Consider the following 24,642-nt stretch of genomic DNA (forward strand, 5'->3'; position numbering starts at 1 on the left):
AACCCATTGTGGTGTTGGAGAGGAGTGAACCGCTGCCTGAGAGAAGAAGAAAAGAGGCAATTCCGTGACCACAAAGGGACCCGTGATCAGCGGGTCGAAATGGACGCTACTGCACAACACAGACGGTGTTGTCCTTTGTGAAGAGGACTGCGTCGCCCAGTCGGAAAGATCCGGTATATGAAGAGTTAAGACTCGACATCCCAACTGTTTATTCCAGCAGCTAGCAGGCTAGCTGGCTAGATACCTAGGAGCTAGACATGGGAAGACCGTGTGAGTTTGCCCGATAAAGATCTTCGTCGACCTTTGAAGAAGCTGTTGTTTTTAGACGTCGGCGGCGGTGATTTGAAGTATCCGTCGCCCGCCTCGCAAGTAGCCGCAACTTTGAAGAATGATATGAACTGAGCGCTAAGCATTTTACTACTACAGACCGGGAGAAGAAAAAGTCAGACAGGTTTGTTTCACAGTTGTTTCTTCTCTTTAGCAGCCCGTGTTGCCGTTGAAGTAAGCATTTAAATGACGTGAACTGGCACACTGTGAATTTCGAGAGTCGCTTGTATGTTAAATGTTGCAGCCTCAACTTGACCACATAAAGGAAGAAAGGAAAAAACAAAAAACAAAAACTCAACTTCCTCAGCTTTCTAGTATGTATTAACATAATAGGATGTGCGGCGCTTTGAGCGGTGTAGTTTTACAAACAAATTCTTATCAGATGCCCACATCCTCTGAACGGTGACAGGAAGTTTATTATTACCACTATTAGAGCTGCTGGTGGTGTCATTTTTGTTACAGCGGAACTATCTCGGCATCTCGAAATGACCGCTTGGTATGTTACCTGCCCTGCAATTATCCTTATTATCGTTTATTGCAGGAGAGAACATTAGTCATGTCGATGACATGTACCTAAACACGGCTAAAAAAAAAAAGATATAATACACAAAAACGCAGTGGACTGTCATCACGCACAATCAACTGTGCAGATGTGGATATCATGATAGACGAAAATGTGCTGTCCCTGAGCCCTCGAAACATATATTCCTTTGGCTATTTGTATGCAGAAAATATTAAATTAGAGCAATGCCACTGGTGTGAGGAGTGTATTCATTTGCTTGAGGGACCCTTCACATTTTAGATTTGCTCATTTACAGTATTTCTTAAACATGTTTTTGAATTGCTTCCCCATTTATTTGGCACTGCAGGTTTTGCCTATTCAAAAACATTGTACCTCAACAGGTATCCACTTGGCCAACTTGATTTGGATTGATTTGCTTATGTATTTGCCTTCCTCGTTGGCGTGAGTGAACAGGAGGTTGAGCCATTTGCCCATCAGACAGAGAGACTCAGGCATTGAAATTGGAAGCATAATTCAAAATAATAGCTAAATTGACTTGACCATGAGATTTCTGTGGAATAGTAATTACTGTGCGCTCTTTGCAAACTCTTGCCCTTGATTTCTTCAAGGGAAAAATAGATTACCACAACAGTCCTACTGTTTCGTCCAGATAAAGCTTATAATAACTCCTAAGGAATTTCTCTTTATAGTCTAATGAATACAATGGGCTGCTTAGAATTAATTTTTCCATAACAGGAGACTAATTGTGCAGCCTTTCTGCAAGGTTAGTCAACAAGGGAACTATGAAAACAGTATGATGCACTTAAGATGTACTGGTAGTGCTTGATTTAAATGTTTCTCAGCACTCAGCAGGGGAATGTTTTGTAACTGTAGCCTAAAAGGTCCCACGGGAGCAGTGTATTTTTGTTTTTGACCCCCAAACTCACCAAATCAAATGGATAAAGCAACTTCTACAACAGATGGAGCTACATTAGGAATGACCTTTAATGAAATAAAAAATGTCTCTCAGGTAATCAATTTTATTCTCCCCCACCACCGTTCCAAAGACATTTCCCATTTGTTTCAACTGAAGCTTGTTTTGGCAGCTTGTTTTAATCAGTTCAAGTGTAACCTCACTTAGATGACACATCTGTTTTGCAATGAGATTTAAATGTATGACAACTTTTCCAAACTCTTGATGCTGTCTCATGAAAATGTGCACCTGTTTAAATGAAATAAAACAAACATACGCAGTTGAAGAATCCAGAGCAAGTCTCCCCAGTTAGAGTGTGTCCTTCCAAACAGCTGCGGCAGTTTGGTGCAAAACGGATACCATTGATATTCTCATTAAAACCTCTAGCGTTTGGTTTGGGGCAGAGATGAACGGACTCACGTTCATATGGGGACGCTGCTGATTGGTGTTTATATTCTGAGGACTCATTCCATTAGGTGTGTGAATGTTACTGTCATTTGTATTTATCCATCACAGTCTACGTCTTTGCTGTACTGAGGCAATCCGGCTGCGGCTGAATGTTTTTGTGATCAAACATTATTGACTCCCTCAGTCGATAACCTTGGCAACAGTAGTTCCTCTCTCCAGCTACAGCCGCACATTGCAATGGAAGAGGGGGTGGGTGAGAGAGGAGGCTTTTTCCGAGCTTTGAGTCGGGCTTCGTGGTTGTGCTGGCGGTCTCCGGGGGTAGACGCGTTCATGTGTAGGTTTGTGTGTGTGTGTGTGTGTGTCCATTCAGAGATGGAGAACTGCTACTCTTTATTCAAGTGATCTCTTTCCATTCATTTCCATCACAAGAGCAATAACTCAGAGTTCCTCTCACCTTGCTGTCCATTAGCTATACATTGGTTGTATCTCTTTTTGCTCTCTGTCTATTTTACTCACTCCTACACTGTATTCCAGTCCTTTTCACCACTTCTTCTTTGCACTCTCTTTTGCATTTCCAGTGGAATTAATCAAGCATGTTCATGTGTGGCTCGACTTCATTATATCATGATGAAGCTTAGCCTCAGGTGCGCTGAAGGAAATGCGTTAGCCTGAGAGTAGCCTTGCCCTCGAACACCATTATCTGAAACCAGTTCTACACAATGAGCTGTGGAAAAGATCATTCAGAAGAAGAAAATTTCTTTTTCAACCCTATATATTTTTTTTATATCTGGGTTATTCTGTCAAAATCTAAGTTTAATAAAAGTTGAAATATTAGGATATTACGATGGTATCTTCATCTGCCTTAACCTTTGTCATTCTGTTTTAAGCCAACATGGGGCCTATTGCTTCATCTTGGGCCTTTTCTGTCCCAGTAATGAGCCATTTTGCGGCTCTTAACATCTGCCAAACTTGGAACATTTTGAATGCAAGACTCATCTCCCATGCATGAGGAGTCAGGCATCCTTTGATTTGCCCTCTTTTCTTTGCCTCTCTTTCGAAGCGCTCACCGCCGTACTTTGTAGACTGAGCACGCTGAAAAACTTTCTTACCCCACTTTTGGCAGCGGCTGTGTATGATGAGAGGTAATTTGGTGCTTATTCTAAATAGGGTTCTCCTCTTGGTATTGTGCATCCCTCCTTCTCACAGAGTGTGGAGGGAGCAGAGGAATAGAGGAGGTGGGGGGGCTAATTTAAAACACAAGTTTTCTGTGGGGGACAGTGAGGTTTGTCCAAAAGAAAACACTGCTTTAAATTTCACTGCCCTTCTATTCCGGTGGGTAACATCTGTGTTAGACTACAAAGCATCTGGCTTCAATTTAGAGCTTAAAGTAAACTTTACCCTTGTCAAAAACCTGAGTAGGCAACCTTGCCATAGAGCCCTATGCGCTCTGCTTTCCTCTCTGCGCGTCCTGTTGAATAACTCTCAGCCTTGGGGTGGCATGGAGAGAGAGACGGATAAATAAATGGTTTTGCAGGTGTACATGGCACAAGAAGCAGTCTAGTGGGGTAATTACCAGGGAAAAATATCCCCATCCTAAATTACCATGCCATCCTTCCAATAATGTGTAGCAGCAGCAGCAGCAGGCTATAAAGACTAATCTAGTAGCATTTCAATTCTTCCCCTCTCTTGCTTCTTGCTCCAAAGATGAGCCTTCATCGGCAGATTCATGCATTTCACTGTTAGCATTTTAGACATTGTAATACATGGTTTGTATTGCCGGGTGTATTTTATCCTTTCAATTAAGCAATTAGTACGGTCATTGACATAATCCAGGTAACACTCTATAGGTAATTGAGGCCTAACACTTTCTCTGGAGAGGGGGAGGAATCTATGTGTTTTCCCTGTGTTAGCTGCCAACCTGTGCATCTTTTTATCCCATGCAATGTTCAGATCTTTTTCGGGGACTTGTTCCAGCTTTCTGCTGCTTACTCTCAGGGATGAAGAGGTCAACATCTTTTTCGGGCACTTGGCTGAGGTTATGTTTTGTCCTCTCTAAAGCCCTTTGTTGACCCTAAGTAAATCTTTTATCTGCTCCAAAGATCTTGCAGCCATGTCTGCGCCGTGACTGCCTGTGTCAGATGCTAAATAGGACTTGAATCGAAATCGTATAGCAACAGAATTTGCAGTTTTTTTTTTTGTTTTTTTTTTTCCCTCCTCTTGCTCCCTATAGCAGAGGCACAAGTCACACATCGTTTTGACTCCCACTGAGGTTGCTGTTTTCCCATCTCCCATTATATCTTCCTTTTCCAATTTAATATGAATATCTTGTAGAATTCAAATGAGTTTTTTTCTCTACACTGTTAAATTACTGTGTTGGCCTTCTTTTTAGCTCATTCTGAATGAGGCTGAGGTTCATTTATCACATTGCAGGCATTCTGTCAGCCTAATGTAGACCTACAGTTTCTTTATTTGCCTTGCTTGGCTAAATGCATGACAAATTATCTTTTTGTACTTTCTTGCTTCTGAGATATCTCAGGTCAACGTGGGCATGAAGTAATATATTCAAAACATGTGCTCTAAATGATTCATTTGTACAGCCTAAAATTACTATCATTGTGCTTCATTCTAGCACTAAAATATATAAATAAAATGTCCTTCCGTCTTGGAAATTAGTGACATATTACTATTAAGATTTACAGTTGCTATTTGGTTTAATAGGAAGAGTTTTAAAGATCACCTCTATTTAAAAGACATAAAAGAGACTCTCATTGGTATTATGGTAAGAAGAAAATCATATGTTCACTGTTGAGTTAAGTCACATTACTTAAGTTAAACATTTGTGGCAAGAATAGAAAAATACTTGAATCATATTTTTCTTGTCTTAAAAAAACAAAAGGTTTCTGTAGTTCCCCTATTTGGATATGGTCTATTTTTACGTTACTGATGTTGGCCTGATCAGCCTGAGGTATTTTCAGACAGAGGTTTGAGGTAAGAACTAGTGTATTCAGCTTCTTATCTGACACTCCACAGCCGCACATCTCTCACAGCCGCTGCTCTCTTGGCTGCCTCCAGCCCCCGTGTCTGTCCAGATCTCCGCCACTTTCGATCTGGAAGCAAAATGCAAGGAACCCATCGACACGCACACTAATCACACTAGTGTGCCTGCTCGTTAGCCATGCCCTCTCAAGTCAGCTGTCCTAATAGGCATGCCCTAATGAGCTCTAATTGAGGATGGCTAATTTGCATGGCCTGAGTCATTGTCTTTCTTAAAGCGACTTACAAGACTTATAAGATTCATTGCTAAAAAGCTGATTGGGGGGTCTAACATGGCTTCATCAAGGCCAGACTACGGGGGGAGCTTGTGAGGCTCTCTGAGAGCGTTGTTCTCGTACTGTGAGCCCAAATTTTTGTCTCTTTCTTCCCTGCTCAGTTCTTACCGTTGCCTTCTCTGCTGACGTCAATATGCCTCCTGGAGGTATTCACAAATTCTCTTCCTCCCTCGACCACAAACGTTATTTTAGTGACACCAACCATTTTTCAAAGAAACAACTTCAAAGCATGATTAAAACGAAGCAGGGCAACTCTGATCAAAGGTTAAACTACACACAGCGTGACTCTCTTCACAATGCAAAGTAAGATTCCTCCATTTGAAGCAAAAAAAAAAAAGTCAAGCCTTCTGAGCTTAGTGTAAGTGTTGAGGTATGCAGCCGGTGTGTAATTTTGCTGTGCATGGGAGGAAAAGTGATGGATACTTCTGTAGCTCCAGAGGGAGGACCTCTGAGGAATCATCCTCAGAGTGCAGCACATTTTATTTATACTAGGAGAGGATGTTGTACATTTCCTCTTAATTTGATCACTGACACTTTATTTTCCCTTTTCCCATACTTTTATTTATCTTTCTTATGTTGGGGGAGTATACAAGAAATTATTTCCCAAAGAGAGGGCTCAAGCAGGCACAGGCAGGTTTATTGCATTGGCTGTGGGCCATCTCATTTCTGCTCAAAAAGTCATGAAATCTCTCAAATGACCCAAGCAATTCAAATTTGTGAGACAATTTCATATGCTAGAGAAAGTGCTCCTTTATTTTATAGGCAGTATTGCATGTTATGACTTAGGTTTTGAAGTTGCAGGCCCAGCAGAAGAAAAATTAAATAAACGCTTTTCACTTGTTATCCATAACCAGAAAGGCAAATTTTGCAGTTTATAAAATGTATTTTTTATTTATTTTATTTTTTTTAAATTTCCCCTGATGTAACGAGTTCCTCTCTCTCTTCCTTTGTTTGATTTCAGGCCTGCTGGCTTGAGGTTGCACACAAACACCAAGAGGGGAGAACATGACTCACTGGCCTCTGCCAGAGACTGGCACGGGGCAGCTGTGCCAACCTCGCCCCTGCCTGCCGCTTTAGAAGCCATCCTGGTAAACCATGACAGAGAGGCATTGAGGTTAGCTCCCTGACGATCATCTCTGTACCTCTCCTCCTCCCTGTCCCTCAAGACCCTCCCCACCCCTGCCCCGTCCCCATCATGCTGCGCTTCCTGCCTCTCAAACTTGGCCGCCTGTACCGCTGTCTGAAGCTCCTGTTGGTGGTGGGATTGTTTGTCATCTTGTTGATGAACACCCACAACCTGTTCGCCTCCTTCCAGAAGAATGAACTCACTGACAGACGCTTCATCAACCTCAACAAGTGTCCCGCCTGCTTTGGCACCAGCTGGTGTCGCAAGTTCATGAACGGCCAGGTTTCCTTTGAGACCTGGGGCCGCCTGCGATTCCTAGACGTATTCAATGTCAAGAACGTTTACTTTGCCCAGTACGGTGAGCCCAGGGAGGGTACCCGTCGTGTGGTGCTCAAACGGCTCGGCTCCAACCAGGAGCTGGCCGAGATAGACCAGAAAATCTGCAAGAGGGCCACAGGCAGGCCGCGCTGTGACCTCATCCAGGCAATGTACAAGACTGAATTCGCCCGGATCAACGGTGACGTTCGTCTGCTCACTCCTGAGGTGGTGGAGGGCTGGTCAGACCTGGTGCACTGCCCCTCTCAGAGGCTGCTGGACCGAGTGGTCCGCAGGTATGCCGAGACCAAAGACTCAGGCAGCTTCCTGCTCAAGAACCTCAAGGACACAGAGAGAATGCAGCTGCTCATGACCTTGGCATTCAACCCGGAACCACTTGTACTACAGGTACTGTGTCTCTAGTTGTTGTGTTTTTTGGGGGTTTTTTTTGGTTTTTTTTTCATGTGTGGTCTTTTAAGGTTACTTTTTCATTTTCCGTTGAGTAATGTTTGACTATGACGGTCTTTGAAGAAGATTTTGCATCTTGATAAAGAGGTGTCTGTCAGCTGATCTGTGGCACCAGGTTTTTCAGAGTAGTTGATAAGGCTTGGCTCCTGGACCTTGCTACAAAGAAAAAGAGGAGAGCATCAGTACAAAGCAAGCCGGGGTGCTGGCCCACTAAGCCCCCAGTAAATTACAGGGTGGGAATCTTCTATAGATCTGAGACGAGCCATTACACCCTCCCTAAACTCTAAGCTACAGCGGGACTACATGGCTGCTATCTGGAGCACGAATATTCCTCTGCTTAGAATAGAGAAGGGTTTAAGAGCTGTGGCCTCCCCAAAGATGAGAGATTTTGGCTGGCGGCAATACTGCATATTTAACACTATATGTAGGGCAGTTTTGAATTATTTAAAGATGCATCTGTAAATGGTCCAAGTTGTTTTTAATTTGAATATACGTCTGTGTCCACTGGATTCTCGTCATTTGTGGAAGTCAGCAAGTGCAGTGATCTCTCCACGGGGCTGCTAAGCGGTGTCAGCACCAATATTCTTGATCCTTCACTAATCTTCCAAAATAATAGCTTTGTTAAGTTAGTGACCCGTATTACTGTCTTTATTTCAGCATTACAAAATAAAGGAGTTGAAGGACCTGACGAAATCATGATCTTTGAATCTCTTTAGTGTTTCGTTTTGATGAGATTGATTTAACAGTAAGATCACAACCCATCTCTATTCTGTCAACCTGTGTGTCAAAACAACCGCACTGTAAATCATAGAAGCACTATCCACTTCCTTTTCCCTCACTGATTTACAAGGAGCCAATCAATTTCAATTTCAGTCTGGCATTGACTGTGTCTCGTGATGGGACAGAACAACAATGGTCGTGGCCCGTGCAGACATTCAATAACTTACTCTGACCTCCAACAACACCCCTCCCTCCCTTACATACAGGGCCTGACACCTCCAGGCATTTCGGGGACAAAAGGCGAAATCAGCCTTTGAGGTCAGTTGATCTATAAAATCTGATTAGACTTGTGTGGTCACTTGCCCTCCCCCTTCCTCCCTTTCTCCTCTTTTCTCTCTCATTACAGCTTTCTTCTGTCCATGTCATTGCTGCCCCTTTTTTTTTATTTTGTGTACGCTCCACAAACTCTGGCCAGATAATTCCATCAGTGTTTTTAATGCCATTATGCCCCAGTTGAGAGGCTCAATGAATCACCCTCCATTCTTATCTTGCACACATCACACACCAACGCATCATGCACACACATTGTCCACAACCTCTCTTCGCTCCCTGCTCCGTGTATCCTTTCCATGTTTACGGGGACTCATGAATTGTTGATCTCATCATGAACTTGTGACCCTAGGGCATAAGAAAGGGCTGCGGGGTCTGTGTATGCACAAGGCCAGGGGTAACAGATGGTGAACATAGTTTGTGGTGACGGATAATACACAAAGAAACGTACCAGACATCTCGGAGAATCACAGATCTGGAGGGCCTTGACTGTTAGTCAGCATCGCTGAACTCAAAAGATGAGAGGAAAATTTGCTGAGAGGCTGAGAGACCCTATGCACAAGGTTGGGCAGCAGTAGACCATAAAGAATTAATGGCGTCTATAGAGATTGAACAGGAGACATGCTGTACTACAACACCTTGGTCTCCTTTTTTGCCAGAGGTTAGTGCTACTGCGGGGGACTGATTTTAACTAAAGATAGAGGAATGTGGGCTGGATTTTATGTCCTCTTATTTAATGAAACCTGATCCTTATTCCAACTATTAATCATCTAGCCTTCCTGTCAGGCGCAGAGCAATGCCTCATTTTGCCTGGTACTAGTTAAACACCTCTTCAGTAAGTTGGAGAGGCCAGTATCACTCTGTATAATTAAAATCTTCTATGTTTAAGTGAAAATGATTTCCTACTGTCATTAGTTGCCAGTGCTGTGGTTATGTGTTTTTTTTCCTGTATCTCTCCACTGGTTTTATACAGTTGAATGATGTGAATAACATTTCGGCTGTCTGCTCAGTAAGCCGCACTCTCTCTTAGAATGGCTTCTGTTTCCACTCTTTTGAAGCCACAGGCAGTAAATCGGCCCTGTTTCACTATGAGAAACCAGACCTTCTTTGTCAGTGGGAAACAATCTGCTGTGTTGTTTCGGGTCTGGCCAACAATGCGTTTTCTGTGTGCTCTGCGATACACACACACACACACACACACACACACACACACACACACACACACACACACACACACACACACACACACACACACACACACACACAGAGACACACACACACACAACACCCCCCACTCCTTAGTCACGTGGAAGACAATTTGGCTTTGGGGAATAAATATTTTTGGAAGACAAAACGACGACAGCCAAACAAGAAAATCCTTGTGCAACGAGAGGCACCTTATGCAACTTCATCTGTTTTCTCTCTCGTTTCCTGTGAACCGATGCTGTTTGTCTTGAGGTTGCACAGATAAGTCGGCCTGGACAGGTTTCTGTTGCTGCGATCAGTCAACTTGTGTCAGGGGGATTAGCTCTTTGCCAGCTGGAGAAATTACACAATGCTGTTTAATTTTACCTCTTATTTGACAATAACTTGGTTTGCATGAAAAGCCAGTAATTCATTCTTCTCATTTCCCTGGCTAGAATCTTATTTGCCATCCTTGGCTTCTCTCCTCTGGCTAGATGACTCACTGATTCATCAGGTGATGGTTGTGTTTGATGGAGTACATCTGGCCCAACCTTAAATTAGTTCGATTTAGCCTAGTCCTCCCTTCCAAATCATTAAGCTTGGTGAGTTAGCCAGGAGCATGTGACTGCACTCGCACCCTTTTTGGTCCTCAGCCCTGTCTTGCTCACTGAAGCTGAGAATAGGATGTGACAGGCCTGTGGGGTTAACTCAGTCAGCGGTACTCTCATCTCCTCCAGACTAAAATCTCTGCTGTCCCAGACACCCCTCTCCCTCTTTTTATTACCATCTCCCCCCACCTTGCACTGATCCACTTCTTCATTCAACACCCCGGCCTCACCTGACACCGAGACATACTCCACAGACAGCAGGAGCCTCTCTTGCAACACCGTCTGTTTTTCCCCAGAACACGTCTGACACTGATACTGAATCAGGGAAGAGACGGAAGGCAGAGATTAGAAGGATGACCTTATCTGCTACGATTTTTGACAGCAGCATTTTAACGCAAATGCTAAAGTAAACATTCACAGCGCTTTCAGCAAACACACAAGCAGCTTGATTGAAATTTTTTTTTTAATGGGGGGTGTAGGGGTGCTTCTTGGGTATGCTGTTGATTTAATGAGGCTGCGCATAATCTATTACGATGCTCATTCACTTTGGGAGGCTAAGCCAAAATAAAGATGATAAATTCCGAGTTTTTCCTGGCACAAAGTGACGCAAAGGTGGTGCCTCAATTGCGACCTACTCAACCTGGATGTATTTTTTTAGTGAGAAAATAATTGTAAATGCATCACAATAAAGAGGTTGGACAAACAATAATTATTGCAGACAAATTCTTTTTACAAAAAAAATGTAATTATAATGCATAACATTTACAGTGTGGTGCATAAAATATGGATGGAAAGATGAGAAAAACGGGGACACCTTTACGAAGGTTAATTGATATTTATACCTTTCTGAGACTGTCTCAGAGGTCACACTGGTAGCTTGTGGTCATGTTGGATTGCATAATACTAAGAAATATTGTGTTTACAGTGGTCAAACATTAGAAAAGCAGGTGGGACATGATACCTTTGCACACTAAAGTTTCTACAATAATTCATATTACAGAAAAAACCCCTCTCTTCATTTCCCTCACAGTCATGCTCTGACAAAGGATGGACAGAATTTGTGCCTTTATTTTGTCTGTGCAGGGGGAAAAAAAAACTCTGCAATCTTATGGTCAGGCTTTCTGGGTCATGCCTCTTTTACAAAGAGGATCAAAGCTGTTTTGTTTTTAGTTTTATTTATTTCTTTTCATTTAATCACAGACATTGCATGCTAGCCGGCTTAACTGAGAGCCTTCTGTCTCTAAGGCCGGCTCTGTGGCTGAGGTCCACCGGTAAATAGTATTTAAGTTGCTAGTCTGTGATTAGCACCTTTGTTTTTGGGTCTGGGGGATTGTGACGCTCTTAGGACATAAGAGAGGAGGATGTGTACGCCGCTTAACCCTGCTTCAAGTGCTCCCAAACCCCCTTTCATTATTCTTATAGGCCTTTGTGTACAGACTGAATCCTGTTAGGATAAGACAGGGAGTTATCTGGGCCCGACTCCCCTCTTTTGGCTGCCCTCGCTGGATGGAGGCCCTGGTGGAAAAGGGAGAAGAGAAAGAGGAGGAGGAGGAGGAGAGGAGCAGAGGGTTTGTGTGAGTGAGTGTGTGTTGTACAAGCCAGGGCCTTGTGGTGTTTTCCCCCCATTTGAATGAGCCAGACTGCTTGTGTTACCATAATCCTTTCTCTCTTTCTCCCTCTCTCTAAGCACACACGCACGCATGCACGCACACACGCATGACAGCTGTGTTTGGTTAGGTAAATGCCTGTGGTTGAACCCCCCCCCCCCCCCCCCCCCCCCACACACACACACACACACACACACACACAATCCCACCCACCAGCTCCTTTTTTAGATTTCTCCCCCCGACCTCACAGCTTCCTACTGTTACAGCCTGCACCCCAGCCGCCCTAATGCCCAGCTCCTGGAGATGCAGTTCTGCAATGCAAGAGAATCTAACCCCATTCACAACTCTCCCTGGGCCCCTTAAGATGGCCAATATGGATCTGTAACGAGTGGCTCTTTACTGTGCTGCGTCCTCTGGAGAGCCTAGGGCATAATGTTAGAGCAAAATATGCTTTTTAGTACATCAGCTTTCCTGCAGTAATAAAATCGTCCAGTGCATTAAAGCGTCAGGCACCTAGTTCCTGTCAGAAAATACGAGAGGTCAACGAAATACTGTTGCATCTCCCAGTCTTTAGCTTTTGGACCCTTGCAATTGGCAAAATAACAATTTAATGAAATCTCTCACGGGTAGCGTAGATGTGCAAAGACCTGGCCACAGGCTGACACCTCTTATGTTTGAAGTCTTTTCTGTCATCTGAGAAACTTAATTGCTCCTTGTGGGGAAAGTCTCTGTGTTTGCCCTGTTCTGCAAAGAGGTTAGAGTGCAGGGTCAGTGACAGCAGTCTCCCTACTCACTACAACATTCGACTGCCCCCAAGATAATTGGCGCCTGCTCTGAAATACACAACCCTTGATGTAGGCCTCAAACCCACAGCCCTCAGGTCTGAGGCCAAGTTTCACTTGGGTTCCTCTCCAGCCATGTGGGCAGCAATACCACCTAGACTGAGTCGACACCACTGCCTATGACTTAATACATTCCTCGTCTTCCAGTGGAGGGGATTTATGAGGTGGCTCTGTGCACAGTGGCTCCGGTTCAGGTCGGCGAAGAGTTTCATCTATCAGCTAGCAGTGGAGTGTGTACTAGCAACCCAGAGCTGCACTGTCCTTTGCTCTCATTCCTCATCCTGCTCTCATTCTCTCTCTACGGAGCAGAGGCCTGCAGAACCCAAAGACCCAGCTAACCCATTTCTATCACTGTTCGTCGGAGCTCACCTAATCATGTGCGCGCTCTCTCCCTCTCCTGTGCCGCGCAGGCCAACTGTATGCGGTCTTACTCAGACTCTCCACCTGACTTCTTGGGTTTGATGTCTCATCTGAGCTCAGTGTTTTTGACCTCTTACTTTCTTATTGGCTCTGACTTTTCCACACATGCACGCACGCGCACACACGCCCAGAAGTCCTTTATAGTTTCAGTCTTCTTCAATGAACGATTTTCCTCTTTCCCAAGGCTGCTGCCAGCTCTACACACTGTGACTTTGCACTCTTTGAACTGCATGTCTGATAGAGAGAGAGGGAGGGCCTATTCAAAATTCAGATACATACACTTTACAGTCTCTGTCGCTCGCTTCTCTTCATTCTCTCTCACCGACGCACACATATTCCCCCTCAGCTTGGGGCTCTGACTCGGTGTTTCCTGGCCTCCCATGTTTGGAACAGACAGCGTCACTGCCCTGTATTGCGGGGTGGAACAAAGTGTGTGTGTGTGTGTGTGTGTGGGGGGGGTTAGCAGGAGAAGCGGCAGCAGCAGCAGGAGACGGGAGAAAAAGAAGAAAGAGGCTGTGCCGTGTGTGCCAGGGTAAGGAGTTAGTGCCGGCTCCCCTGTGGGGCCTGAGCGCTTGCTGTGGACTAACCAACTGGATTTTAAACTTAAATGGCCAGCAAAACGCCAGACGGGGCTCGCCACACATCGTCCAGACACACAAGGTCAACGGGAGAGCTGCACAGAAAAGCGACGTGTTTTTTTTTCTAGTCCAGCTTGGCAGACCCAGTCTTGCAGAGCAGATGTGTCTCCTTAACGCTAAGCCCCTTTGATAAACAGCCTGAATAATGTTCATTTTGCAACATCAGGGCTGAAAGGGGTTTTCTTGTCGCTGTTGCTGTTGTTGTTGTTGTGTCTGACTAAACGTGCCTGTCAGCCATGCCTCCTCAACTTTACTGTTTGATCCCCGGACTCTTGACGAGTCCTGTCCCAACTTGTTTGCTGTGAAGCGTTGGGGTTTTGTTGAGGATAGAAAATGTTGAGAATTTACACCACACCCTGCTCAGGGCTTTAACAAGCTGCACACATGAAACACCTCTGGCAGACTACTAATTTCTGTTCTGCTGTAAATAGTTGCGGTTTGAGGATGAAGGTGTCTGTTTCCTTTTTAAATCTTGCATTTATAATCACAGTTCTGTGTCCACCATATTTGCGTGTGTGGGCATCTGTGTATGTATATGCGGGTTTGATGGAACAGTATCCTTTGCAGACCAGCCAAGGCAATATCTTGGGAGCTGCTCATGTTTACTCGGCCCCTGAATAGAGGTTGTTATCGGCCCCGGTCACGTTGCATGTTCTCATTCACATGCACTCAGATCCAGTTTCACATAGATACACACACGCACAAAGAGCCTCTTTCGAACTCTCTCTCTCACACACACACACACACACGCCCACGCCCTCCCCCGAGTGGCCCAGTAGAAGGGCATGCCTTTGTCAGCAGATGTCAGGACGCAGGTGTGTGTTCTTGTGCCTCTCGCTCCATTCGTTTCATCCTCTTCTCCAGAGGCTGCCCATTTGTCTGTGGCCCTGTTTCATTTCAGCCCACTCCAATCCCCCCCCCCAAGAGGATGCCGTGTGTCTGTTGTATTACAGGGAGGGGAGTGGAAAGCACAAACACCTCCAGTCAATGCTGCTCTAGTGCAACGGCACAACCTTTTTAAGATTAGATTAGTCAGACTTGGGCCTAGAAGTCACTGTGAGGTCGTCTTTAATGAGAAGAATCTGTTGTGGTCTGTCTTCCACCCTTGCTTTCATTGTCTCCTGAGCCTGGCTCATTATTTCTGGAACACTAAGAAATTCTAGCCAAAAACAAAAAAAATTGTCCCAAAAATAAGAGCATTTGGCACAAGGTTCTATAAGTTAAAGATTTTACTAAGCAGGAGATAAAAGGTTTTTACCCAATGACAGGGATAAGAGCAGGCAAGACCTTTAAAGCAGTAAAAGTTGCTGGGATGTGTCATTGGCAGTTTTGCACCCTCAGCATTTTTCAAGAGCATAACATCACTGGGAGATACCTGGTAAAATAGACTACCTGTGCAGTCCCCACACATACACACATCAGTATCTCCCAAGTCTGCTCAGAGATAGTGCAGTGGATGTAATATTAGGCTGGGCTTTCCAATTTATCCCCCCCACCCCTTCTTCAACGCCTCATTGCGGATGTTAATGACTTCTGCAGAGTAACCGTTTAAAGGCTGCTAAGGGAGAATGATTGGTGGGACACGTGGAGTATTTATCAACCTCTGCAATGGGCGAGTTTGAATCCAGAGCTCTGGTACCCGCTTCCAAGTTGCTGCCTACACCGTTCAGTAGTTATCACCTTTAGACTTTATGCATATAAAACTTAAATAAAGGAAGCTCATAAAAATGGCACCAAGGTACAAGTTGTCAGGACCCAGTAATTGAAGCTGCGCACTGAGCCTGTCAGAGCAGCGAATGAGCGACAGCTATGTTAGGAACCACGGATGAGGGCCGCACAGACATGAAGGTGTTCTCATAACAGCCATTGACAGTGTCTGAAAGTAGCCGTAGGCCATTCATCCTTCTCCTCCCTCCCATCAGCCACACACACACACACACACATACACACACCCCCATCTGCTGCCGCTCTACTTTTGCTCCCATTCAGGCTGCAACCTGACAACAAAGAGAGAGATGTGTTTAGCAGGCAGGTCTTTGCTGGTTTATTCCTCCTGTCCACTGGAGCGGAGAAGTGAAAGACACTCTGTTTGTGTCTTCTGTTTGCTGTCTACATTGTATTCTCTCTTCTCCTTTCTTGTGCTCCCACCCGCCACCCACCCCCGTCACCCCTTCCCCACATCTATCCATCCACCCTGCAGGGGTGAGAGAGGGAGGATAGTGTTTTACATTACAGGTTTAGGTTTTAGCCGCAACATTTGACAGGCTAAGTTTTGTCAACAAGACGAAAAACCGCTCAGATATGAAGCAAGATAAAGCGATCTGAGGTTTGAATCTGGGTCAAAGGGAAGCAGGCCTAATAGGGATGTACCACCAACTGATCCAGCTTCAGCCTAATCTGTCTGTACCAACCTCAAAAATTAGAAAGCCATTTTAGATATTTAGCGTGTTAAACTCTAATCCTAAAATCTCATATGTAGCGATGCCTGTTAGCTAGCAATATCTCAGTAGTCTGGGATTGTCTCCTTTCCAGTCAGCACTCCAGCCAGTGCAGTCAGTCAGCCATTATCCTTTGTTTCTTGGTATTTGCTGGATCTTTTTTTTTTTTTTTTTTTTTTTTTGAGACATCCCCTATTTCCTCAGATTCTTCATCCTGTCAAGTTTGTAACATCAGAAAATGTAGAGGAAAGCTATTAAGCCAAGAGTTTTTGGGGAAGTTGGGTGAGTCATTGCCAATTCTAAGGATGACAGACACAGACAGACCGACAGGCTGCTGGAAGCCAGTAGTGCTTCCTGGACAGACTTTTGTCTGGCTCACAATTGATTGGGTCACCTCAGGGAAATGGGCCTGACCAACACTACACTGCATGCAACTTATCATTGTCCTCCCCTTTTGGTGGTAGATCTTTCTTAAAACTAATGGGAACAAGAGATTGGCCTAAGGTATAGATTTCCAGCGCTAAAACAGACTGTGATAGGCTGTAAAAGTGTGCCTCTGTTTTTTGCCTCTGTCGCACCAAGATCTTGATTTTTTTTCATCCTTAAGATTATTCCAAGGTTGTTCATCCAGCCAAGGACACCTTGCAAGGCATTTTTAGTCTTCACTTAGAACTCAGCTTGTTGCATTGTGCACTAGTGGTAGCAGCAGTGGTAGGATATATATGCTTCGTCCTTCAATACACTCAGCAAATTATAGTCTAGTCAAAGGGTGTAATAAAGGAGCTTAAGAGCAGCCTAGTTTGAGGAGTGTCTGAGATTAAAAGGTCTCGACGCTAGTCAGTGGTGTACTAAGAAACCTGCAAATAGCTCCATCCCATCCATTCACCCAGCTGTGGTGTCTTTGTCACATGCACTTCCTTGGTGCCACAGTCTCTATGTGGCAGGGGTCCAGCTGTTGTCTTTGAGATACAGCAGACTTAAAAAATATATGTTTTTAAATAATTTCTATTTCATTAAAGTTTTAAAGGAGTTCGGGCAGCCATGCATATTTAACCCCCCACCCCCACCCCCACCTCTTCCCATGATAGAAATTGTAAACTGGTGAGGTATTGAATTACCACATGTGTAAAGAAAGATGCGACAGTCATAGTAGTTCACACCTCACCTGCAGCAACATGGTGTGGTCCCTGCCATATCTCTGATACGATTGGGTTTCAGAAAAGGGAGGGCGACTGAGGCTGCCATGAAACATGAGTGCTCCTGGTTCTCTGTCTGTCTCTATGCGGTGGCTGCCTGCCAGAAACTGCAGCCTAAGAGAGATTTGTTACATAGGAATTGTGGGCTATCATTAAGCTAGCATATGCCCGGGTGTTTATTGTAAAAGATAGAGGCCTATGGCAGGAGGGTTTATTGTAAAACATGGGAGCTTATCACTTGGAGCAAAACGCATGTGGGCTGCAAGAAAAGGGGGGATTTCATTGTATTATTTTCCATTAATTTGTCTACACATTGTGATAGCCTGCGGGAATAAAACGGACGAGGAGGAAAGGAAGATGTAGAAAAAGTGTGAGACACCGGAGCTCATGGAAAGAGATGGAAGCAATAACGAGACCTCCAAAAATCCAGTCGCTTAGCTGCCCGGCAGGTTTGCCAAATGCCGCTGCTTCATGCCCAACTTATTGAAGTTGTCCGTGTGTTTGTGTGTGTTTGTGTGTGTTTGCCTGTGCAGACGTTACCACTTGACCTTGAGTGATTTGCAGATGATGGTGCATGTGTGCCTGTTTTTGTTTGACCTCAGGAAAGAGGAGTGAATCTGAGGGAGATTAGGGTATTGTGCAGCTGCAGTGACACCACTTCCTGTTAGCGGTATTACCTTGTTATTATCAATCGGTTTTAAGCTGTAATACACAGCGATTTCTTGTCAGCATGCCCAAACTGCATTAACTTGGTTAGCCAACGTCATGCAGCAGTTTAAATCGCCCCGCTGCTGCATCACAACACATAAGGCTTTCCTGCTAACTGCTGCTTACCACAAATCACCTCCTATCAGTTCTCTGGAAGCACTGAGTACAGCAGCGGCGTACATCAGCTCATGACTGCTGTAGGGCTTTAACACAAACTGGCCCTTCTCTTTTATTAAGTTTAATCTGTTATACCCAGTGCTGGCTCTGTTTCACGCGATCCTTTGGCAGACTTTCAACTATTGTGCTTAGCATTGTGCATCGAAAACTACCCAAGGCTGCACACGGCAACTTTTTTTTTTTTCTCTCAGTACTGCGAAACTGATTTCTTGCAAGATAAACAAATATTTTCTGACAATCTGAAGGTTCTCGCAATTCATGTTTCAGCCTCTGTTTTTCAAAGCCAATGGGTTATTTCTCTCAGCCAACTCTACACTACACAGCTTGACTTCTTTTATCTATGTTTTTAAATCAACAATTTCTCTTCTCATTTGTCTCCCCATCCCAGAGTTTTCCTTCAGACGAGGGCTGGCCGTTCGCCAAGTACCTGGGAGCATGTGGGCGTGTGGTAGCTGTCAACTACGTGGGCGAGGAGCTGTGGAGTTTCTACAACGCGCCCTGGGAGAAGAGGGTAGACCTGGCGCGACAGCTGATGGACATCGCCGAGCAGCTCACCAACAACGACTTTGAGTTTGCCCTCTACCTGCTCGATGTCAGCTTTGATAACTTTGCAGTCGGCCCACGCGATGGAAAGGTTATCGTTGTTGACGCCGAGAACGTTCTCGTGGCAGACAAACGGCTGATCAAGCAGAGTGAGTGGCAGCGTCAATCATTACCTGAGCACATATGTGCTCTGTGTGTGTGGGTGTATGTTTGTACGTCTGTGAATAAGGCCTGATATGAGTTATTCCCTCAGTCACCATGACAATTCATCTTTGTTCGTGAAGATTGCCTGTGTACCACACCTTTAGATATTACTACCTCTGGACTGCTGCTTGTTTTTACAGCACATTATTTAGATTCACACTTAAGACTACTTCACACTTGAATTATAGAGCTGTCATTGGTGGTTTTATACTTGAGATCTTGTGCTTTTCTAAAACTGTAAAAAGTGATAATTAACCATTAATTGAATTCATAATGAGACCAATCACGCAGTGTTTGTTCCTCCGTCCCATTGTCTGATTGAGTGTTACAGACTTATCAGAAGCCGGAGTGTGATTCAAACATTGACCATAACTCAGATTCTCTAGAAAACACTTCTCTTCACGTGAGGACTGTACCTGCCAACTGGAGCAGTGACGAAGGTTTGAGGAAAGGCCTCAGGGGACAGACAGCTGTGGGCAAATCTGCACATGCTTAAAGCCTCCTCTCCTCTGAGAATACATGCCTCCAGCAGCCCTCCTGCCTCCGACACACTCGTCCCCTTCAAAGTGAAGATAGTTCGGATAACAAGCCATCTCCGCTGCCCTAGTTTTTTGCCTCTCAGAATAAACCTCATAACAAGGACAGAGAGCCATACATCACACACTCAGTGTGGCAGCTTCCTACACCTCCGCCCCCCTTCCTGGGGTTACTTCAGAGAGAGGGACGACCACCCAGTCAGGCTCTGAGATTTGTCCCTTCCTGCGGAAATCCTATTAAAGTGATGAACTGTTGTGTCGCTAGGTGTTGAGGTTCCACCGTTGTGCCCTGTGACAGATATGAACTATTGTCTGTGTCTATGTGTGTGCACGCAACAGAGAGTGTGCGTGTGCACTTTTTTTTAGTTGGAGGGGAAGTATTGTGATGAATTTATCCTGAGATAAAGAGCTGTTTTGCCAAATTACAAGATCTGTCACCAGAAAACCCCAAATAGATGTACACCATGTCAAGGTCCACCAACATGCCCCGTAGTTTCCCCCTTGACTTTACACTTGATTTCCTGTGTGATTATGTTGGTTTGTTGCTTTTTACCAATAGCTGCAATTTTCCACCCTGTCACACCAGCCCTTTGCAAGTCCCCAAGCACAATCCAGGTTGAGACTCCCTATGTCTGGCCAACACATTTAGAGCTTGACAACTCAAGCTGCTTACCCTGGCCATTGAGAGTTTAAGCCTCAAGAATGTTTATGTGCTTCTTGTGTGTTTGTTGGCCTGGATCTGTTTGTGTGTCTGTGTGTGCCAAGCGCCAGGGCGCAGCAGGACGAACAGGGATGACGGCGGTAATGAGTATTACGAGGTCACGGCCATGTGTCGGACAGCAGTAGGAAATAGGCGCGGTAACCTCCCAGGGCTCCACAAGCAGAGAATCCAATCCCTACAATTAGAGCCCAAGTTTTGAAAGCGAGTTCAAGTGTGTGCTGCGAATCTCATCAGTCTAAACTGAGGCCAATTGATTTGCAAATCAAACACGCAGAAAGCTATGCGCCGTTCCACCCTCTCGTTAGGGGCATCCATATTGATGCGACGGGTTTGCGGCGAGATAAAATGCGTGCCGTGTTCAAGTTGTGCCGTGCGCGGTGTGTTTGCACAGTCCAGTGGTGCGAAAGGAGCCATTCCCCATCATTGAGTTTATAGCATTTGAGGATGGTTTCACCCCCAGTGGTTTTTGGAAACACATGCTGTATAATGTAACACACACTTCACTCACTCTCATTCTCTTCTCTCCCCGACACGATCACTGACTGGCTTACACAAACACACATGCAGCAGCTTGACACATGCACACACACACACACACACACACAAAGACACACACGCACACAGTCTCTATCGTTCTCTCACATTCAATAATGCACTCTAACACGGGCTTGCATTGTGAAAACTGGCTCGTACTCTTGAGTGTCACCAGTAAGGCCACGCTAACAAGCATTTCAGGCCCAATGTCCCTCTTCACTTCGGCCCTGAGGAGGCAGAGGAGTGAGGTGAATGTATACAAGTACGACCTGAGCTCCTCTAGCATGGAAGATTCCAGATACGCAGGAGACGAGAGAGGCTAGACAGCCTACTCTGTCCACTGCTCTCCCGCTCATTTGAATTGGAAATGACTTTGTTTGCTTTGGAAATGTTCTAGCTTTGTTACACTCAGTCCTGCAGTAAGAATGGAACAGAGGGGATTGAGGTTCAAGTAAATAGACCTCAGACTTCTTGAGCCTCACAGTGCTTTTTTTCGCTTTGCTCATCTTCATCCTTGAGCATGAACCTTCTCCTCCCCCCTGTTCTTTTTAGTCACTCTGTTTGCCTGCTTTAGGACTGAGAGTGTGTGCGTGCGTGCGTGCGTGCGTGCGTGCGTGCGTCAAGCGTGCGTGCGTGCGTGCGTGCGTGTGTTAGTGCGATTGAACAAGAATAGGGCAGTCTCCTGATGCCATCTGTCAATCAGTGCTGAGATGTGATGCATAGCCGGCTCTGAAACATTAATTGCTTTCACCTCACCTTGCTGCTTATGTGCAAATCTCTTGATGTGTGTGTGTGTGTGTGCACACTCATGGCATGCATACACAGGCAGATCCATCTTCATCACCTACACTGATTGAGGTTGATGTGCCCCTCCTCTTCAGGGGGCCACATGGGCCCCTTGCTAACAGGGCAGCGCTGGATGTTTGATTGAGTTGTTCTGATGAGCCAGAGGAGAAGTGCATTACAACGCTGATACACTGATTATGTGTTTGCATCCTCTGGGTCCATCCCCCTCCCAACAATGTTATTGATCTGCTTTTTAATGCACAAACCAATGGCGCCCTCATCATTCCAGGTTATTTTCTTGGCTCCCCCCCCTCCGCACAATCCTCTAAAGAGAAAAAGCAACGTGAAATGAGCTGGAGAAAGAATTTTATTTGCTCAATAAATCTGGAAAGTGGTTCATTTCTGTCAAATGAAACAGTAGATGAGTTGTTAGGCTGTGTGTTTTGAAAATGAATTTCCTGTTGGAGCCTGCGGGATGTCAAAAGTGGCACCTTGGTCCTGTTAGCTTCCGGTCAGGTTGATTTCTTGGGTTATTATTTACACAAAAAATTGAGAAACTATTATTCTTCACAGTGAGATGCAGTCAAACACTTGATTGTTATTGCTTAAAATCAGTAATGTTTCAAATTTCACCGTGAAAAGAAAAATTCTCTTACAGTTATCTAAAATGTAAACTGCAGTCTGGTTGAAACTCCTAAGCTATACACAAAAACTGTATAAATGCATGTTGCTCTGTAAGAAATTCAGCACCTCATGGCTGTATGATTTTCATCAGACCTGCATATCCTGATCTCAGTACATATTCCCCTGATGAAAGCTCTAAGAAACAAGCTTATGATCCAGTAAATGCTTTTATATATTTGAAATGAATGTTATGCATCCAGGACTCCATCAATATTACTGACTATATTTTACGATCAGTGTTGTTTTTATAGCTGCGTGTTAATTCAGCCGTCTCTCTGCCTCCCTGCAGACAAGCCAGAAAACTACGACGTGTGGTACGAGAGCCGTTTTGAGGAGTGCGACAGGGAGGCCTGCCTGTCTTTCTCCAAGGACTCCCTTTGTTCCAGGGTCACTGTGGACCACAACTACTATGCCGTTTGCCAGAACCTGCTGTCGCGGTACGCTACGTGGCGGGGCACCACTGGAGGCCTCCTCCATGACCCTCCCGCCCACATAGCCAAAGACGGACAACTTGAGGCTCTGTTGGACGAGTGCACCAAACCCAAAAAGCGCTACGGCCGCTTCCAGGCGGCCAAGGAACTGCGCGAATACCTCACACAGCTAGCTGCCGCTTCCTCCTCCGCTACGGCCAGGTAATGAATGGAGTCGGCGTTAGCCTTAAGCACTGAGAGACTGGATCCTGTACTCTTTATCTCTGGACTCCTAAGATCCTGGTTCTTGTACATGATGTCATTCGCTCCCTTTCGGGCACTGGAGCAGGAAGGTGTTAGAGGTCTTACATCAGGAAGTGTAAGAATTAAACTTCAAAGCAGATTTGTTAAAGCTCAAGCTTTTACCTGACTATGCTCCTGTGTGAAAGAGGAACGTGGCGCTAAGAGATTCTGGTTTGAACCAGGATAGAGAGGGGATAGAGGTAACTTCTCCTCTACGGGGGGTGGTCCTGCCATCTCTTCGGGGGAGGAGGGGGAAAGAAAGGGCTCTGGTAAACGCATCCTTCACTGGAACCAGGCTAACGCAAACCAGAGTGTCCAGGCAGCAACAGCAGCGACATCTCACAGCCCTGACCACATCCATCCTGCCGTTCACCCTCAATTCATCAGAACTGTTGTGTTTTATAACATCGAATCTTAACACCTGTTTCATTTTGCCCCTAGGATCTGTTGTTGGTTTTTTATTTTATTTTATTTTATTTCCAGGGCTGAATTTAAGTACATTGGTGCGTTTACATTTTTGCTGTGCCATGGCTTTTTTTTTCTCTGTAGCATGGCTGCAGGGAAGGTGGAGGTAGCATGAATCTCCCACTGTCAGGCAGCAGGGAAGGCCAAGCTACTGCGGGTAGAGCAGAGAGAGGGTTTGGTTTTCATGCATAGGAAAAAGAAAACCCTTGACGGCTATATAAGCCCAATTTCCTGCTACTTCAATCAATCACTCGATTTCCAGGTTCCAGGATTGTGGCAATCATCTTTTGTTTTTTGTTTTTTTTTCCTGAGTGTTTTATTTTTCCCTTTTTAATAGGAACCAGAGAGAGTGAGACAGCAGTACATAGGAACAGGAAAGGGGTAATTAGACAGTGGTGGCCCCTTGATGCAGATGTGCCTATACCAAAGAGGCTGTATGTAATATTAAAAAAAAAAAAAAAAAAACCAGAGCAGTACAGTGACGGCACCTTTCCCTCCAGTTGTTCCCCACTAGAGCTGTCCAAAGGAACCTTAATGTGTACACAATCTTATATGAGCTGGCAGGCCGGTGTGCTTATTTTCTCTTCAGTTAGAACCAAGACAAAGATTGGCAGTACTTACTGTCACAGAAGCCCCTCAGCTTTGTTGATATCCCTTAGATTGATAAATGATGATGAGTTCGGCCGAGACACATTTTCTGCAACAAGGTTGAAAAAGCTTGACTAAAAAAATAAATAAAATGAAGTGATTCTTAAGAGGACTGGAAAACACCATTAAACTGCACAGTGCTGGCCTCCAGTGCCAGATTCTCCTTTTAAATGTCTGTAATCGATAAAGGAATCCTGTTGTTAGACTTCTCCCACCAGTGTTGGGTGCCGAAAGCTCTATCAAGCAAATGGTATAATAAAGGGAATGAGGAGATCCTACCTTTTTTTTTTTTTTTCTTCCTAGCTCCAGAACTGGCTTCTGACCTCTACTTTTAAATTTTGCAGGCCTGAAATTTCAGTTGAATATTTAAAAGACTCGGCAGCACTTAGAGGTTGGGTCGATTTTACACTCGGCGGACCAGCTAATTAAAGCATAATCACAAATATAGGCTCATTCGGGAATGGATTATCGGAGATCTTCCTCACCGTTTA

The 24,642-nt window shown here is 44.9% G+C and overlaps 1 protein-coding gene across 1 annotated transcript; it reads left to right on the forward strand.

The window, feature by feature from the left end:
- dipk2ab (divergent protein kinase domain 2Ab) lies at nt 1-23,968 on the forward strand. Its single transcript, XM_071485082.1, has 4 exons — nt 1-451; nt 6,501-7,388; nt 18,706-19,009; nt 22,615-23,968. The coding sequence occupies exons 2-4, from the start codon at nt 6,735-6,737 to the stop codon at nt 22,959-22,961; spliced, it is 1,305 nt and encodes a 434-aa protein (XP_071341183.1). The 5' UTR covers nt 1-451; nt 6,501-6,734; the 3' UTR covers nt 22,962-23,968.
- The last annotated feature ends 674 nt before the right edge of the window (nt 23,969-24,642 follow it).

The sequence above is a fragment of the Trachinotus anak genome, unplaced genomic scaffold (genome assembly GCF_046630095.1).
Source record: "Trachinotus anak isolate AG129_WGS33_773 ecotype Australia unplaced genomic scaffold, CSIRO_AGI_Tana_v1 ptg000009l, whole genome shotgun sequence".
In the NCBI taxonomy this organism is placed as follows: Eukaryota; Metazoa; Chordata; class Actinopteri; order Carangiformes; family Carangidae; genus Trachinotus; species Trachinotus anak.

Excerpts from the sequence above, each read along its gene's own strand:
- dipk2ab (XM_071485082.1), top strand. The coding sequence starts at position 6,735 with ATGCTGCGCTTCCTGCCTCTCAAACTTGGCCGCCTGTACCGCTGTCTG. Across the intron at positions 7,389-18,705 it reads CGGAACCACTTGTACTACAG|AGTTTTCCTTCAGACGAGGG; the intron begins GTACTGTGTCTC and ends TCCCCATCCCAG. Across the intron at positions 19,010-22,614 it reads CAAACGGCTGATCAAGCAGA|ACAAGCCAGAAAACTACGAC; the intron begins GTGAGTGGCAGC and ends GCCTCCCTGCAG.